The sequence below is a fragment of the Leiobunum rupestre genome, chromosome 3 (genome assembly GCF_980474605.1).
Source record: "Leiobunum rupestre chromosome 3, qqLeiRupe1.1.hap1, whole genome shotgun sequence".
NCBI classification, from domain to species: Eukaryota; Metazoa; Arthropoda; class Arachnida; order Opiliones; family Sclerosomatidae; genus Leiobunum; species Leiobunum rupestre.
The window spans coordinates 30,135,959-30,153,613 of NC_143386.1; the positions used below are offsets into that span (position 1 = coordinate 30,135,959).

Sequence of the window (17,655 nt, forward strand, 5' to 3'; positions counted from 1 at the left end):
ATAGACAAAAATTTTTCATAAATAGTTATTTTTTTAAATTCCTAACAAGAAAAAGACTGTGTCTATGCGAGAAAGGGTTTAAAATATTATAGTACAATAGTCGAAGATAGTTAAAAAAAACCATCGTTATAGAGTGAAGAAAATGAGTTAAAAGTTTAAAGATGAGATTTGAGGGAAGGAGTTTAGAAACGTAAGATGGAAAGTCCCTTTTGCTGGTAGCAGGTTCTTAGATGATGTACTTGTGGGCGGCCAAAGTGTTGAGGCCGTATCCCAAACCATAACCGTAACCGAGACCGGCGTGGGCGATTGGGAGGGCGGCAGAGTGGAGGAGTGGGTGGGCGATTTGGGCGGCAATTGGGGTGGCGGCGTATCCGACAACTCCGGCGTGGGTGAGTCTACCTTGGACAGCGGCAGCTTGACCTAATTGGGTGAAAATATTTATTAAATTGCTGAAATTTTCACACTTTGAGAAATTAAGTTAGGAAAATTCTTAAAGGGAGAGTTAACTGCATTCTTAAAGGGAAAGTTAACTGACAAAATTCTTAAAGGGAGGATGTACTGACAAATTCTTAAAGGTGAGAGTGAACTGACCTTGGATGGCAGCGTATTGACCTTGAGCGGCGGCAACTTGACCTTGTTGGGCAGCGACGACTCCTTGGGCGGCAGCATATTGGCCTTGGAGACCGGCGTATTGACCTTGGGCGGCAGCAACTTGTCCTTGTTGGGCAGCAACAACTCCTTGGGCGGCAGCGTAGTGACCTTGGAGACCGGCGATTTGACCTTGTTGGGCAGCGACGACTCCTTGGGCAGCGGCGATTGGTCCAGTTACATCAACGGTGGTTGGGATGGCGGCGTAACCCAAACCAGCAACAAGACCAGCGTTGGCGTAAGCGGCCAAGCCAAGAAGGGTAATGACGACCTGTTGGTCAAACAGAAACTTGGTTAATTGATTTATTGAAACTCGATTAATTGATTTATTGACCGAAGTGAAATTTAATCAAAGTTTTTAAAGATAATTTTCGATTTCGAAAGTGGTTATAGTTCACGTTTTGAGAAATCTAATAATTTGTTTTACAGCCATGATTTAAATAACAATTTGCCAGATTCGGCTCTCATTTTTCAACCGCGGAAAAGTTATTTCAGAATGAAGACTAAGCTAGGATTTCCCGCTGGTACGTTTCGCAACGGCATCCAGCCGATATCCGGCACAATTTTTAACTTCCTTAAATTATCTAGCGAGTGACGGACTTAAATAGAAAAGACGTTGATATTTATCGTTTGGAAAGGTTCTTACCAAAGTGTTCATGATGATTTTTGGGGTTAGGCTGAGCTGCGGATGCTAATCCTAGGCAGAAGTAGGGAATGAATGAATGTGACTTTCTCGACGCACCAAAATCCCTTTTTATACCCGCGAATAATTCAAAAATGGTGAAAGGGTGGGACCAATGCTTTTGGGAAGTACATTTCTCCAGTCCCGGGGGGGGGGGAGTTACCGTAGAAGGGGGGGGCGAACACGTCTTTGAAAAACCAAAGATTTTTCTCCACTATTCAGATTTTAACACATTGGAAACTTCCGTGAGGGAGAGAATGGTATAATCTATATAGCGAGACCTCCAAAAAAATAACTCAACCAAGCCCAAAATCGTTTTGGAAAAACATTATACTAGAGGGGGGCACTTCGTGGTACCCCTGTCGATATTATCCTTGGCATACCGCGTGTCCGTTTCTCCTAATATTGAAAAAATAGCCCCCCCCCCTCTTACGGTTCTAACGGGAATGTCGACGTAGCGTTTAAGAAATACCAATTTCTATAATTTTACCGTTATGTTGGCGAGACAAATTAACTCGTATTAGCTATTCGAAGTTTTTTTTTGTAGTTCTCAGGGTCACCCGTAGAGGGAGGGGTGGTTTTTTTATTCATCCGCTTTTGAAGTTGTTAGAATGAGAGCGCCGCGCCCTGATTTAATTAATATCGTTTTTGACAGGTAGACGATTTTCATTGAAGACAGCCAAAAAAAAGATCATCTCTAGGATAGATCATTTAAATTGTAATAACAGTCTGAAATCTAATGCCCTAAAGGTCTTATCAAACCACGTACGATCCTTGGGCTTTTTATTTAATTATCCATCAATAAAAACTGGAAGTTTATGGAAATTTGTTACCATTTTTCCCGCTTTGTCAATGAAATATTTGTTGAAATAATGGTAGAAATATTTGTAGAAATATAGCTTGAAATGTAGCTTGAAATATTTGTTGAAATATAGCTTGAAATGTAGCTTGAAATATTTGTTGAAATATAGCTTGAAATGTAGCTTGAAATATTTGTAGAAATATAGCTTGAAATGTAGCTTGAAATATTTGTAGAAATATAGCTTGAAATATTTGTAGAAATATAGCTTGAAATATAGCTTGAAATATTTGTAGATATATTTGTTGAAATATTGGTTGAAATATTTGTAGATATATTTGTTGAAATATTGGTTGAAATTTTGTAGAAATATTTGTTGAAATATTGTTTGAAATATTTGTTGAAATATTGTTTGAAATATTTGTTTAAATATTGTTTGAAATATTGGTTGAAATATTGGTTGAAATATTTGATGAAATATTGTTTGAAATATTGGTTGAAATTTTGTAGAAATATTTGTTGAAATATTGGTTGTAGTATTGGTTGAAATATTGGTTGAAATATTTGTTGAAATATTGGTTAAAATACTTTTTGTTTTCTGGTTCGATAATTTTTGAATGGTGTATTGTTTCTATTATTTATTTAATATTTGTGATTCATTTCGACAGTTTCAAGAGGGGGTACGTTCTTTTGTTCAATTTGGCTTTTCGAAAGATGCTGTGCGCAATTAAGAGGCCCTTTTTTGTCGTTTCCTGGTCGGGGAAAGTCGAAATTATCAAATTTTTGATGATGATGATGATACGATGTTTCGTCTTATGTGAAGAAATGAATTTGTGAAATTATACGGTTTGATGATATATTAGAAATTAAAACCACGCAAGTGTGGCCGTCTTTATAGGCTTGGGTAAAGGTTTCTGGTAAGGGTTGATTTAAAAAAATAGTTTCGTTAGAAAATGTAGGATGAGGTTCCATCTTGACCTACTGATCGGCTTACCCGTCAGGGGGCGTAGCAACATTTCGACTATTGTGTTGGGATTCGTGTTGGAATGGTGGGTCCTCAAGGGTCACTCTTCGTGTGGGATGAAATCAAAGAGGGTTTACGCGAAAAATTATTATTTGGATTAATTCAGTTGCATTCTATTGAAATTCCCTTTTAATTTTATGAAACAGATTTTTTAGACAGGAAATGCGTAGGGTAAACTGCCTGGTGGTAATAGATCTACGTCTACACTAGTACAAGTTCCCGTACGCGTTTCCTAGCGCGGGTCTTAACCTCTCTATTATATTACGTTACGTGGATTTGTGGTATTCCATTTAAACAAATCAATAGATTGATTAAATTTAAAACCATATGATTATTTCATTTATTATTTACAGGGTGTTTCAAAAGGTTATGCAAAAAAAGATAAGGTGTTGGAGGGGGTGAGTTGAGAAGTATGCCTGTTTTTGCCCCATTTGCCTACGATGAGTGAAAAGAGCGCCAGAGAGCTTCAAAGGGTGGCCTACTAGCCCCTGGAAGTATACTTAAACAAGCGCAACACCAAGCAGCAGGGAAACGCGATTATTAAGGTTGGGGTTCGTGTAATAGGTAAAAAAGGACTTTGTAAACAAATCGAGGTAACCAGCGTAAAAAAGGAAATAAAATCGTATTTAAGGCCCTGCTGCTTGGTGTGGCACTTGTAGCAGCCTATTTCCAGGGGCTAGTAGGCCACACTTTGAAGCTCCCTGGCGCTCTTTTAAGTCATCGTAGGAAAATGGGGAAAAAACAGGCACACTTCTCAACTCACCCCCAACAACTCATCCAATAACCCTTTGAAACACCCTGTATACATTTAAAACCTCTTTATTCTTTCAAATTGATTGATGCTTATTGAAATTCAATAGCTCTTGGAGTGCAGTGTGGTAGACAAGGAGGCGGATTCCTGAGTGATGCCCCCTTACGCCCACGTCTTGTAGCTTCTACTGTAATCCATTTTAACCCTCTCTTTTCAGCCCCCTCTGTAAATTACCTAGTGTCGTCCAGATGATTTCTTTGATTATCTATTGTTATTTTTTGTCATTTTCTCAAGTTATCCTACGCAATACTTTATACGATTTAAATCAACCCACTCAGCTTACAAAAGTGTTATTTTTGGGTTGGGCCTTAAATATATACTCCCGAGTATTGAATATAATTTAATTATTGTTTATTGATCGTCAAAACCGAAAAATATAAACCAGTAAGTTCACGTTGATCGCCCAGAATTACAATCACATTAATTTAAATTAAAAAATTACAATAAAAATTATGAAATGTACAATTAAAACTATAAAATGTACAATTAAAACTATAAAATGTACAATTAAAACTTTAAAATGTACAATTAAAACTATAAAATGTACAATTAAAATATAAAAGGTACAATTAAAACAATAAAATGTACAATAAAAATCATAAAATATGCAACCAAAATTATAAACTAAACAATCTACAATAAATTCGGTAAAATGTACAATAAACATGATAAATCATACAGTAATATTGATGAAACGTACAATAAAAATGATAAATCATACAGTAATATTGATGAAACGTACAATATTGTATAAATTATACATATAAAATTGATAAAATGTACAATATTGTATAAATGATATACAAATATTAATGTTAAGTTAAATCGTCAATAAATAAATAAATAAATAAGCTTTTTTATAGAAAATTAACAACGTGGTGTAAAAGACAGTTTTCTAGTTACTTGACCTCAAATTACCAGAGAAATATTTTGCATTTCCGATTTGATATTTTTCCGCGAATTTTTCTGTCGAAACCTGACAGCTTAAGACTCCCGGATTGAATGAAGCATTTTATTTGGATGCTCGTTAACCCGAAAATGTAATCCACGATTTTATCCCATTGAATTGATTTGTGATTTTCATTTCAGGTTTCCACCCACATCGGCTCCTGCCGCTGTCGAAATGACAAGTAGCGTTTTGACACTTTCACTTTCGAATTCATTCGCATATTTAAGGTGAATTTGGAGAAAATATTTGATTGCTTAAAAATTCGTACGCGTGAATTTTTTGAGAGATTAAGAAATATGTTACTCTGGGGTGCGTCAAAACGGTTAAAAAGAACACGCCAAATTTCTTTATCTTAAATTCTTACCCCTTTATTATTTCCGTTCTTTATCAAGTATTTTTTTAATTAACTGGTCAACTTGGTAGCTAGTAAAAATCTGGTAACCAGATTTACATAAAATTCTTGAAATATGGTATAAAGTTGTAGAAAATTGGTTATATCTTCGAAAATAAGTTGCGAAACGGTTATCGAAAATCTTTCAAAATTCTTTTTTAAATCTTAAAATACGGTTCTAATTTTAGAAATCGTAAAATTAGCCTCAATATTTTAAAGTCTTGATATCAGTTTGAAATTTTCTAAAGCTTAAAAATAGTCTCGAAGTTTCAAAATGTTGAAATCAGCTTAAACTCGATATTAATCAGAATTTTTCTTTATTACACCAAAACATTAAATGCAAAATTAAGTGATTCGCTTTGTACATGAAATTCAAGTTATCGCTGAAACAATGTTTATTAAAGATTATTTCTAAAACTTCGAAATACAAAATAATTATCGTTGTAAATAGTTGGTAAAATCCGTATCAATTTAGTTCAATTAAGCTAAATATACTTTTAAATTAGATTTAACCATCATCAGAAAATCTACAACCTTAATGAGATTTTGTAAATTGTTCAGGTGGTGCCATACCGAATCTAATGAATAAAGATCTATCCATAGACGCGGGTTTTTTCAGGTGACACCCAACTGGTGTTCGATTCACGTTTTCATTCGTCCAATTTAAAAAAAAAAACAACATTTTAATGATTTGGATCACGTCCTACGGACTAGGTCGTTCGTTAAGACCTTCACTTGGCCACCAGGTGTAATAATACTTTAAAAAAACGCCTATTCGCCTTACTCTTTCGTCGGTTATATATCAATCGGATGAAAATGGCCGTTGGGTTTTTTGAAAAATATGAAAGTATATAAAGGTGAGCTTCCACGAGACCTTTGAAGACAGAAAAAAAAGTGGAAGAACCCGTTTCTCGATCATTCTCCTGCAGGGCGTATACTCTAGATTATTAGATATGGTAATTTTTTTAACTACTCTGGTCTATTGAAGAAGTGTTTTGTATTTCATTTCTAACGTTTATTTTTCCTTTTATATATTTCAAGGGTGATTGAGATGTATCTGAGCACTATAAAGGCTCATTGATACGCTGTTTAACTATTGTTATTGCAAAGCTTTCAATTCGATTATGTGCTGGACAGCTGGACATTTGGCGAGGACAACTTAAAAGGCCTACAAAATAGTTTACAAATTTGAGAAGAATTTCTGGTAGCCCCTCCCATTTCCGTCACGTGACTCGGGTCTACCTTCCAGCTTCCAAACACACGTGATTATGTAGCACCACCCCCGAACGATTATGTTTACGTGTGTGTACGTCACACAGACACGCGCAGAAATTTATTGTTGATGGAGGTGTAACCTAGGAGTAGCAAAAACTACCCTCACCACTCCTGGGTGTAACTTTACTTATGTTTCAGTACTGGCCTCTGACACTAGATAGGGTAAGAACTCACCAAGCATCGTGCTGTATTGACTAGGTAGGGCGAATTAAGTACTCTCCAATGCGAGGCGAAACAGTACACTTCGAAAACATGCTATTTTTATCAATTCATATCTCAAACGCAAAGTGAGTATTTGGAAAAATAATATGTTACCCGTTTAGAAGAGTTCAAAGTGCAATTGATCGTATTACACAGACGTAAATATCCAAATATTGGCTAGATTGTGCCTTAAAACGATTATTTAACGAAAATAATATCAAATTAATTAATAAATAAAAAATAAATAAGTAAATAAAATAAAATAAAATAAATAAGTAAATAAATAAATAAAATAAATAAGTAAATAAAAAATAAATAAGTAAATAAATAAAATAAATAAGTAAATAAATAAAATAAATAAGTAAATAAAATAAAATAAAATAAAATAATAAAAAAATAAAAAAATGAATAAAAAAAGATAAATATATAAATAAAAAATAACAAATACTTTGATAAAATTTAAGGGAGTATATTAGTACAATGATTTGTGCTAATTATGGTAAATTCGATTAGTAGACAAATTTTAAATTTAAGGGTGTCAAAACAAAAAATTGTCATCCAAGTTATGTCGCTCTCCTGAACAGTGAATTAAATACGGGAAATTGTTTTAAGAATTTTACATAAAATAAATGAATGATATATCAAAAATTGCCACAATCGTTTCCGAGTAGAAATATCTTACTTTACGTAAAAAACCTAAATTATTCTACCAGAAACCTACCAGCTATAAAATCGAATTGAAAAACAGTCTAAATCATTCAATTCTTAGAAATGTCATTCTAAACTCGTGAAGGGAAAAATAAGCATTTTAATTTACTTAGAAAAATGACCGATTTCAGGGTCAATTTTATGTAAAAGCAAAACCATAAGTATCAAAACAAAAGTATGGCACTTCATATGGTATTATAGTGAGTACAAGACACGGCTGCCTATTTGAAGAGAAAACATAATCTTTTTAATTACCTATCTATAATTACTTAATATTGGTGGGTACTAGCATGGCCGCAAGATAGGGCCCGGGCCCCGGTAAAATTAATTCCAGGCCCCAAAGAGAATCGTTAATACTGGAGATAGTTATACTTTTTCGGAGATGAATCCGGGAAAAGTGTCCCTCGTTTGTTCTTTCCCGGGCCCCTAGGCTGCACGGGCCCCTTTTTGTGGGGCCCAGGCCCGCCTAGAGCGGGCCCGGGCCCAAAAGAGAGCCTTTAGTACTGTAGATAGCTATATTCTTTCTGAGATAAACCAGGGTGAAGTCTACATGGATTATTCAAACCCGGGCCCCTAGGCTGCACGGACCCTTTCTTTTCGGGCGGCTCGGGCCTCAGCACAAAGTTGATATTTAGTAAGCCCCTCCCTCTTTACTTATGCCACCGTAAAAGAGTTTACTTTACGGACCCTCTAGGATTGAACGGCCACGTTATCATTTGAATTTCAGTATTTTCTACAATTTGATTGGTCGGATCGGTTATCACGATAAAGTGTCACGTGAACTTCAGGTGGAATTTTTAAATGGTTTGGTTTCCCTTTAAGCCTACTCGGCCTATTGGTTAATGCGCCTTGACGTAAAATAGTTGAAGCTTTGATACAATTTAAACAATCAGCCTAAATACCGTGCTTTAATTGGCTACCCGCGAACATATTGTGGCTATTTAAATTTAAATGTATAAATATACAGATTACAATTATATTTTTAAGTAACCACTTTGCTTAGATAAATATTTAAATTTTAAAATATTTGTAAATTTTCTTTCAGAAATACTTTTATTATTTATCGCAATGATGTTACACACAATTGTACGCAATACCACCTTGCGTCAAGAATAAATCGCCTGAAACACTTTCAAAATATAAATTAATTAATGGAATTCATTCCGCTCCATTTCGAGAAAATATTCAATTAAGCTTAACGCGTTGAATGTCAACCTACAGTACCTACTGTAACTGCCTTTTACAGCAGTAACTAAATAAGGTGGGAAACGCCTGGATCTACCACTTTTGAAAACAAGGAAAACTTGTAATTGTAATTTCGTCAGCCATAGGCGCCTGTTAATGGTGTTGCATTTTCACGTGGTCATGTTTAATTATATTTATTAGTATATATATTGTTTAAAAGTACTAGAATGATTTAGTCGTATTATTTTTGGTGCAATCCGTTTCACGTTTAATTCCAAGAAAACTGAATTTGGCGTTCGTAACGTCGGTGGCTTAACCTCATTATTGGGTGGAATGGACCTTGAAATAAATTATTTTATCAGCTATAAATAAATTTATAGACTCCAACTGCCATCTGATATCAAATGCCTGAAGTCAATTTATATAATTAAATAAATTTAAAATATTTTCCCACAAAAATAGGCTACTTGAATGTAAATAAAAACGATGTTAATAATTTGAGCGTATAAATAACATTTTAATAACTTTTTTAAGTTAATTAAATTCATCATTTAAATTTTAAAACAACAACAAAAATAAATAACAAAATCGTTGCTAGTTTAAAAACCAGAAGTAATTTTCTTGGCTTCCGGCAAATTTGGGATGTTCGTCCTAAATCAACGAACAGCTCATCGGGACAGGAAATCTACCGACAAAAATGAATAAAATCGCAATTAGTTGACCAAATTCTTACTAGATGGCGTCTTGAAAGTAGGACGCGATTTTTAAAAATGCGTTTTTATCTTTACCATTGGGATGACTGGTTGCTCTGTGAGCTGCGTTTAACCGTGGAGAGCGAGACCGCTTCCGTAGGCGAGGGCTGGGGAGGCGAGACCATAGCCGAGACCATGACCGGCCAAAGCTGGGGCGGCGAGACCATAGCCGAGACCATGACCGGCCAAAGCTGGGGCGGCGAGACCGTATCCGCCGTAGCCGATTGGGCCACTTGGGCCTTGGTAGGCTCGGGAAGCGATGCCTTGGGCGGCGGCGTAAGCGCCTTGCTTTTGGGCGATGACTCCTTGGGCGGCGGCGAGTTGGCCTTGTTGGGAGGCGGCTACTCCTTGGGCGGCGGCGTAAGCTCCTTGTTGAGAAGCGTGGACTCCTTGGGCGGCGGCGAGTTGGCCTTGTTGGGAGGCGGCGACTCCTTGGGCGGCGGCGATTGGACCGGTGACGTCACCGTGTCCGTAGTAGCCGTAACCGGCTCCGTAGAGACCGTATCCTCCAACTCCGGCGCTGGCGTAAGCGGCCAAGCTGAGGACGGTGAGGGCAATCTGCAAACGGACCAAATGACCACAAGATTAAAATCACTTTCAAGTTACTAAACTGCAATAAACTAAGCCTACTTCAACATTTTTACTACAATATGCAAGATTTTCACTGTTTCACCCAAGCCTAGATATATTTTTGTATCACGTTTTACAGAATTTTTACAAATCTTCTTGGAAGTAAATTTACCATTGTCTTTTAGAATCAGGATAAGTACTTATGACCAAACCGTTACTTTCCAAATCCAGTTTACTTGTTAACAAAACCCTTTCGATTATTTCGTTTTAAAAATCCAAAATAACCCTATTGATCAGAAGCGAAAATTTTCAACTTTATTAAGTTATTAATTTTAATTGTAAAAAAACTAAGGTGGATTTAATTTTCTTAAACATTTGGAAATGGCTAAACAGTAACTATTTGAGGAATAATTTTACGGGTCTTAAAGTAAACGATATAACATTGACCACCATGTGAAATAAATTTGACCAAGTAAAATAATAATTTTAAATGAACCGAACGTTTAAATATCAGCAGCTTATCAGGTAATTCGCAAACTAGAGATAAATTGAGTGAAATCTTACCAAAGCGTTCATTTTGGGGATTTGGACGGTGTGAAAGGGTTTACTGAGTTCCTTTTGAGTGATATGGTCGTAATGTTTGAATTCGAGAGCGGCCTTCCGTTTTTATAGCGAGAATGAGGCCGCACCGGGCCCTCGCCCCGTCTGGCTGATTTTGCAAGGGTCAACTTTCGACTCCCATAAAACGGGATTTAAACAAAACCATTCTGGTAAAAAAACCACGTTGCCCCCTTTTCACGTATATGGTCGTATATCCATTATGTAACTAATACTTGGTTTCATTTATTAATGACTTTCCGCGGAAATCCACTGAGCACGTGATCCGAGGGGTGTGCACTCGTAGCTTCCATCCGTATAAAATAACCGGTGACGTCACGAGTATCCCTATTTTTAAGCGGGCGAGCTAAGACACCCATTTTATCCAACTTTCACTTTCGTTTTTATAATTCCATTGGCCTAGTAAGAGCTATTCCCCATCTCGGAGTCAAAGTAAAGTAACTTTGATTTTAGCAGAATTTACAGGAATAAATTTTTATACGTAAGAAATTTCTTAATTTAAAACTTTTAATGGAATTAAACCAAATAATAATAGTTATATTAGTGTGTAAATTTTAAATGACAAAGTAGAAAATTATTGTAAATAATTAACTCAAAACATATTTTTAAGAGAATAAAACTCATTTATTTAAATCTTTTATAGTGTAGCAATTACAGAAATTAACTTAATGATAGTGAAATTGAAGTTTTAAATGAAAACCCATTATGGACAATTATTGTAACTTAATTTTGAAATCATTTTGTATAGATATTTCATTGGCTATACTATTTTAAAGCAAAACATTCAACTGTTAATAGTAATAAAATTTTGAGTTATTTAAAATAAAGCTTTACACTATAAGTTATTGTAATTTAAAATTTCAACTGTTAACAATAGAATTTAGCATTAAAATAAATTTTTACACTAAAGATTTTGTCCTATAATTATTTAATATCAGGAAATAATATTACTATTGAAAACATATGAGACTTCTAAATATATTTTATTAAAACTAATATTTTAAAGTTACCACATTTTAGTACTGATGTAACGAATTAGGAGGCCTTTAATTTGAACCGAAAGTTTTGAGTATCGCCTATAGCCTCAAGGTAGTTTTTTTTTCTGGGCGAAAGTCGTATCTCGTTTTCACTCGAATCTAGAGCATCAAATTTGGAATTCAACGTACATTCTTCTAAACAGGCAACACCTTTAATTTTTTCTTTCGTTTCTTCTTTGAACAAGATTTCGAAGTTGATTATGCAAGGCTGGCGTGTTTTGCGCAAAAACAAGTTTTTAAGAAATAGTTTATTTTTCTTATTTATTTTTCAAGGGTGCAAACTTGAAATTGGTTTCGTGGAGCAGCTCGCTTTTGTTATAATTGCCGCTGTGTCTCTCCGGGGCTTTTAGAAGTTTTGTATTGAAGTAATTTGTTTTTAACGAGTTGCGATGTAGACCGTGAATTATTGCTGCATTTGCCTTGAATGCAGCCATGATTGATTTCGCGGCACTTTTGATTTCCGTGCCTGTATTTAGATAGGGTCGGTTTTTGGGGTGATTTCGATGAAATCGGTAATTATTTGTTTTAAAATCTTTCCCATAAACCTTGGATTTTTTAAAAAAAAATATTTCTCAATATTTGTTTCAATAATGTTATTTTAAATAAAATTTTACTTACTTGATTTTTATGAAAACCAATCATAAACCCGGTCACCTGAATTAATGGCTTTAAAAGTCGCTTGATGACTTAGAACTAAGGTGGTGCCTTGGGTATTAGCCTGGCTGATTATTTTTATTATTATCATCAAGCAACTTTTGAAGCCATTAATTCAGGATTGCAATGCGTAGAAGGGTGGTGGCAAGCCCGGCATGCCACGCGATCGAGCCAACAGCTCCCTACACTAACTAGTAACGTTAACCTCAACAAGGTTTTATGGAAGGGGAAACCGAAGAACCCCGGGGAAAACCCCTTAAACCAGTGGGGAGAGAACTTGCAAACTCAACGCGGAAGGAGTTGTTCCGAGTTTTCACCCAGTGCCACAAGCTGGGATCGAACCCGGCTCCTCTTGTTGCGAGGGGCAAGTCCTATTATTATTATACGTAAAGTTTTACATTATAAATTATTGTAATTTAAAATTTTAAAAATGTGTGCAAAGTAACTTTATTGACTTAATTTTTTCTTAATTGATTTAATTTTTTCTCACAGTAAAAATTTTACATGATAATTATTAAATTTAGCTTTAAAACAAATTTGTGTATTACAGATTTTACCCCATAATTTATTAACATATTGCCAAATATTGGTTGAAATAATGTTAGTTTAAATCAAATGTACCTTACTCGATTTTTACGAAAACCAAATCCTATATTTAAAATTATTTTATAATATTTTTCAGTTTAATTATATAATCACTTAGATTTAAATTATTCGACGAAAAATGTTACAGTTTTTGGGTATAATTCAAATTATTCCTTTCACAAAGAAAATTTGATAAGGGTTTCGTTTGCTGTTACCATAAGTTATTAATGACTTTCATATAAGTGCGTCAGCTGCCTATCTTCCTCGTGTTAAATTGCTATTCAAATCCATTTCTAGCAGGACAACACATTTTTGTTGAACTTCAGAATAGTTAGTTATTTAGTCCAATCGTTACTGAGCGTTTTGGCTATGACGTCAATGCTACCTGACTTTGAATACCGCTCGCCAAATATAACTATCAGCAATTATATCGACAAATTGACGCACTTATGGAACATTATCATAGGCTTATGGTTGAACCTGAAGAAACCCTTAAAACGCAAATATTTGATTCAATCGCAAATCATAAGTAAAATAATAACATTAAGTATGACACATTGGTAAATATTTTACTAGAAAGGATGTACACAGTGACGATAAAGATTCGAAATGCTTCCGATTGGTTTGTAATGTAATGTAATGTGGGACCCAAAATTGATAGGATATGCCGTAAAAATTATTGGTCTAAGCTTTTAGGACCAGCGCCATGCTATTCCAAGTATTACATCGTTTGTGTTTTAAAAGTTGATGACGTCTTTAATTTATATAAATAAAATTTATATTTAACTAAGAAAAAACGCATAAACACTCAAAAATGTTTATTTCCGTTGGTAAATTTTTACCGCTCAAAATTGACCTCCTTTTGCTTTTAAAAAGGCTCGTCACTACCTTCCCGACCCACAGAGCCACCCAACGGTATACACAAAAACAAAATATATATATTTAAATTGAAGCGCGCGAGTACGGCTGGTCGTTGTTTGTCAAAATTTCACTAGAGGGCGTAATATAAGAGTTTCATATTTTGCATAGTGCCTTACGCCATTCGAGAAAATATACAATATAATATGTATTGTAATGTAGTGTAATTTAGTGAAATGTAATGTAATTTAATGTAATGTAGTGTAGTGTAGTGTAATTTAGTGTTTTGTAATATATTGTAGTACAGTGTAATGTAATGTAAGGTAGTGTAATGCGGTGTAGTACAGTGTAATGTAATGCGGTGTAGTACAGTGTAATGTAATGTAGTACAATGTAATGTAATGTGGTGTAGTACAGTGTAATGTGGTGTAGTACACTGTAATGTAATGCAGTGTAGTGTAGTGTAATGTAATGTAGTGTAGTTTAGTACAGTGTAATGTAGTGCAATGTAATGTAGTGTAGTGCTGTGTGATGTAGTGTAATGTAATGTAGTGCAGTGTAGTGTAGTGTAGTGTAGTGTAGTGTGATGTAGTGTAATGTAACGTAACGTAGCGTAACGTAATGTAATGTAGCGTAATACAATGATATGTAATGTAATGTAACGTAAATTATTATAATATTATAATATTTTTTTAAATTAATTATTATTTTATAGGAAATATATACTAATAAGAAAATAATTTTGTCATTAATATTTTAATATAATTTTTGTTAATTTCAGCTTATTTTATTTGGTACTAATACGTAACCTGTTCTGATATGTCTTGCGTAATACGGGATCAAAAGCCTTTTAAAGACTCAGCCCAGCCCATCTTATATAATAATATATCTTGTATTATATTATTATATTATTAATAAATAATTATTAATTATTAAATTCTGAAGAAAGCGTCTTCTTACGCCCAGATTTACAACGCAGACTCAATTCCTCCGCGTGATCATAACCCCAGCATGAAGCTAACCTTGACTGACATTTTCGAAGGGTGACAACAATTTCAGCAATAACAGCTTTCGGAAAGATCCGCGTTGAATAACCAACGACAATTTGGTTCGCGGTCGTGTAAATTGTTGCTTCAGGTTCTAAAAAATGAGCTTATTAAAATTTACAAATACTCAATTCGTGTTATAATCAATATTAACAACGTAATTGACGTTAATGAATCTAATTATATAAATTGAACCGAAAATTGGAAAGCTTTTTTCATTTTTATGGAAAGCAGAACATATTTAGTAAATTAACAAAATCGGTAATGGATACAGCTTTATTTTCTAATTTAAGGGAATATAACCTGGAAAGCAATCTTTACGGAAGACCGCTTCATTTTTTAAATTCCCCTGTACAGTGGCGCCAAAAATTTCTAAAGCAATTTGCAAGAGCGGCCAGAGCTCCAAACGTTGGTGGTTCACACCAAATATTCTTAACGTTATTTCTACCAAGAATGTATTTTTTTACACTAACAAGGAGACATGATTAAGGTTAAGTAGACCTTCATAGAAAAAAGGTGTTTAGATACTAAACACTTTCTTAAAAACCAAAATGCAACTGAATATCTATCATGTTTAAAAACGATCATGTTTAGGCGATAGTGGTGTTCAGCTTTGCAACATCATGCGTTTAGAAATTAAACGTGTTATTGGATTCTCATATTTATCGATCAAAAGTGTTTAGATAGACTACTTTTAGAGATTAAACATATTAAATGCTTTTGGCGCTTACAATGAAAACACGTCTAAAGATTTTTAAGATTAGTTTCTAAACATGTTCAAAGGTTCGGGGGTTGTTGTTTAAAACATGTGGTAATTTGCCGTATACGCCACTCTTTGAGTAGCCGTATATTTGAGTTGTTTAATTACGATCTAAAATAACATTAATATTAATTGGATACGAATTAATGAAACCTACTGCCTATACTGTCGATTTCATATCTTTAACTGCCTGATTATATTTTAGCGATATTTATTTAAATTATATTTGTGTTAATACGACCTTAAATCACATCAAAAGTAATGTTATTTTATTAACTTTTAGTAGTTCATGTTAAATTATTGATGTATATACATTAGTGTTATTTAATTAGTCTTAATTACCAATAACTTAAAATTATGAGATGATATAAGAACCCGGTCCATATTGTAGTTAACACTTCATATAACGGTGGTTAACGAATATTATTTTTTTAGAAAAAAGATAACGAAATTAAACGAAATATATAAACAACGCGAAATATACATTATACTTGTAACGCAATATACCCTTATTAAACATCAGTTTTTAGCATTATGTTTAAAAACCACGAAGTTTAATTTCTAAACATGACCTCTTACCATCTCTTCCGGTTTGGAACGCTACCGGAAAGATCTTGGAAGATTTTTGAGAAACTCGTGCTTTTTTATAGAGAAAGTTTAAATTTGAGTGGTTAAAAAAATTTTTCGTTGCCATAGCAAAACGAATGGCCATTGAAACATTTCCTTTTAGGACTTTTCAAGGTACATGCGTTTGCAAAAAATCGTGGAGAAACACCTCGGTATGACTATACTTTTGACGTACTCCCAATCCAGTGTTCCAAGCTCAGCATATAGCTCTTAACGCCTACTACACCGCTGGTCTCATCATACGGCCCTACACCAGCATCTACAACCCCGAACAGGTGACGAATCCAGCATGGGTAGTAGAACCCTTCGACCCAAGCCACTCATCCCGACAAAAGGCGCAGCAACGGTAGAGGTCGACGAAACGAATAAATTAACCGGCAAAATTCCGATTAACCATAAAACGTTTTTTAAAGGAAAAGTCCAGGTTGGGTAAAACTTGGGTCTATTTGAAAGATCATGTTTAAATAAACTCAAAAATATCAGTCGTAAAATTGTATCTTTTTTTAATGACGAGAAATTAATTTTTAAACGAGCCAAATTTACCGCCAAGCGATCTGCCATTTTTTGTTTCGGGTGACGTTTTAGGACTTTAATCACGCGCTGTTCTCGCTATAACAGGCTTTAACAGCGCTCTGCTCCCCGCGCGCGCTTGCTCCGCGTGCAGCTCGTGCGGTCTGCGGAGGGAAGGCGAAAGAAAATGGCAGCTCGCTTGGCGGTAAATTTCGCTCGTTTAAAAATTAATTTCTCGTCATTAAAAAAAGATACAATTTTACGACTGATATTTTTTAGTATATTTAAACACGATCTTTTATGAACATTTTATACGAATAACCAACGATTTAACATGCAAAAATAATCGTTTTTTTCGTATATTTTTTTAATAATTTGCGGTTATGAATAAAATTAAATAATAGGCGCTTAAATAAAACATCTTCCCAGAAATTGCCAAGAAGTAATATTTCCGACAGCCAGGACTCATAAGTTATTATTTATATATAGTGCTTGTTGAAATATTAGAAAGCTGGAAACTTTCTCGAACGTAACATCGGTTTTTTGCTAAGCCTTAACATGCCAAAAAAATTACCTGGTTAAAAGGAAACACTTGTTGCATACCGTACTGCAAAAGAAATACGTTTAGTTCTAAAGGAATTAGTTTTCATCTTTTTCCGAAAGATAATTTCATACGAAATGAATTAACTCTGCCTCCATGAGAAGCCTTAAAATTGCCCGCTAATATAAAAATATTACATATAATTTTAATTATTTATACCATAAGAGGATGATGATAATAATAATAATATTATCTTCTTATACTTAGTTTTAGTAACATTATATATTTTACCTTAAAATATATGATCGAAAACTAACATTAGTATGTTCCTTATACACGTGAGCCGACGCGTTTTTATCTGACGCAAAATTCTCATGAGCGCAAAAACGCGTCTCCAATTGGCTTAAATACGACTATTTGGCTA

The 17,655-nt window shown here is 34.3% G+C and overlaps 2 protein-coding genes across 2 annotated transcripts; both read right to left on the reverse strand.

Moving 5' to 3' along the window:
- Window positions 1-200: 200 nt before the first annotated feature.
- Window positions 201-1,390, reverse strand: LOC149951427 (uncharacterized). Its single transcript, XM_090170023.1, has 3 exons — window positions 1,295-1,390; window positions 592-919; window positions 201-420 (listed from the first exon to the last, which is right to left on the reverse strand). The coding sequence occupies exons 1-3, from the start codon at window positions 1,304-1,306 to the stop codon at window positions 227-229; spliced, it is 534 nt and encodes a 177-aa protein (XP_090026149.1). The 5' UTR covers window positions 1,307-1,390; the 3' UTR covers window positions 201-226.
- A 7,838-nt stretch (window positions 1,391-9,228) lies between these two features.
- LOC149951428 (uncharacterized) lies at window positions 9,229-10,571 on the reverse strand. Its single transcript, XM_090169086.1, has 3 exons — window positions 10,560-10,571; window positions 9,462-9,983; window positions 9,229-9,358 (listed from the first exon to the last, which is right to left on the reverse strand). The coding sequence occupies exons 1-2, from the start codon at window positions 10,569-10,571 to the stop codon at window positions 9,495-9,497; spliced, it is 501 nt and encodes a 166-aa protein (XP_090025212.1). The 3' UTR covers window positions 9,229-9,358; window positions 9,462-9,494.
- Window positions 10,572-17,655: the final 7,084 nt, after the last annotated feature.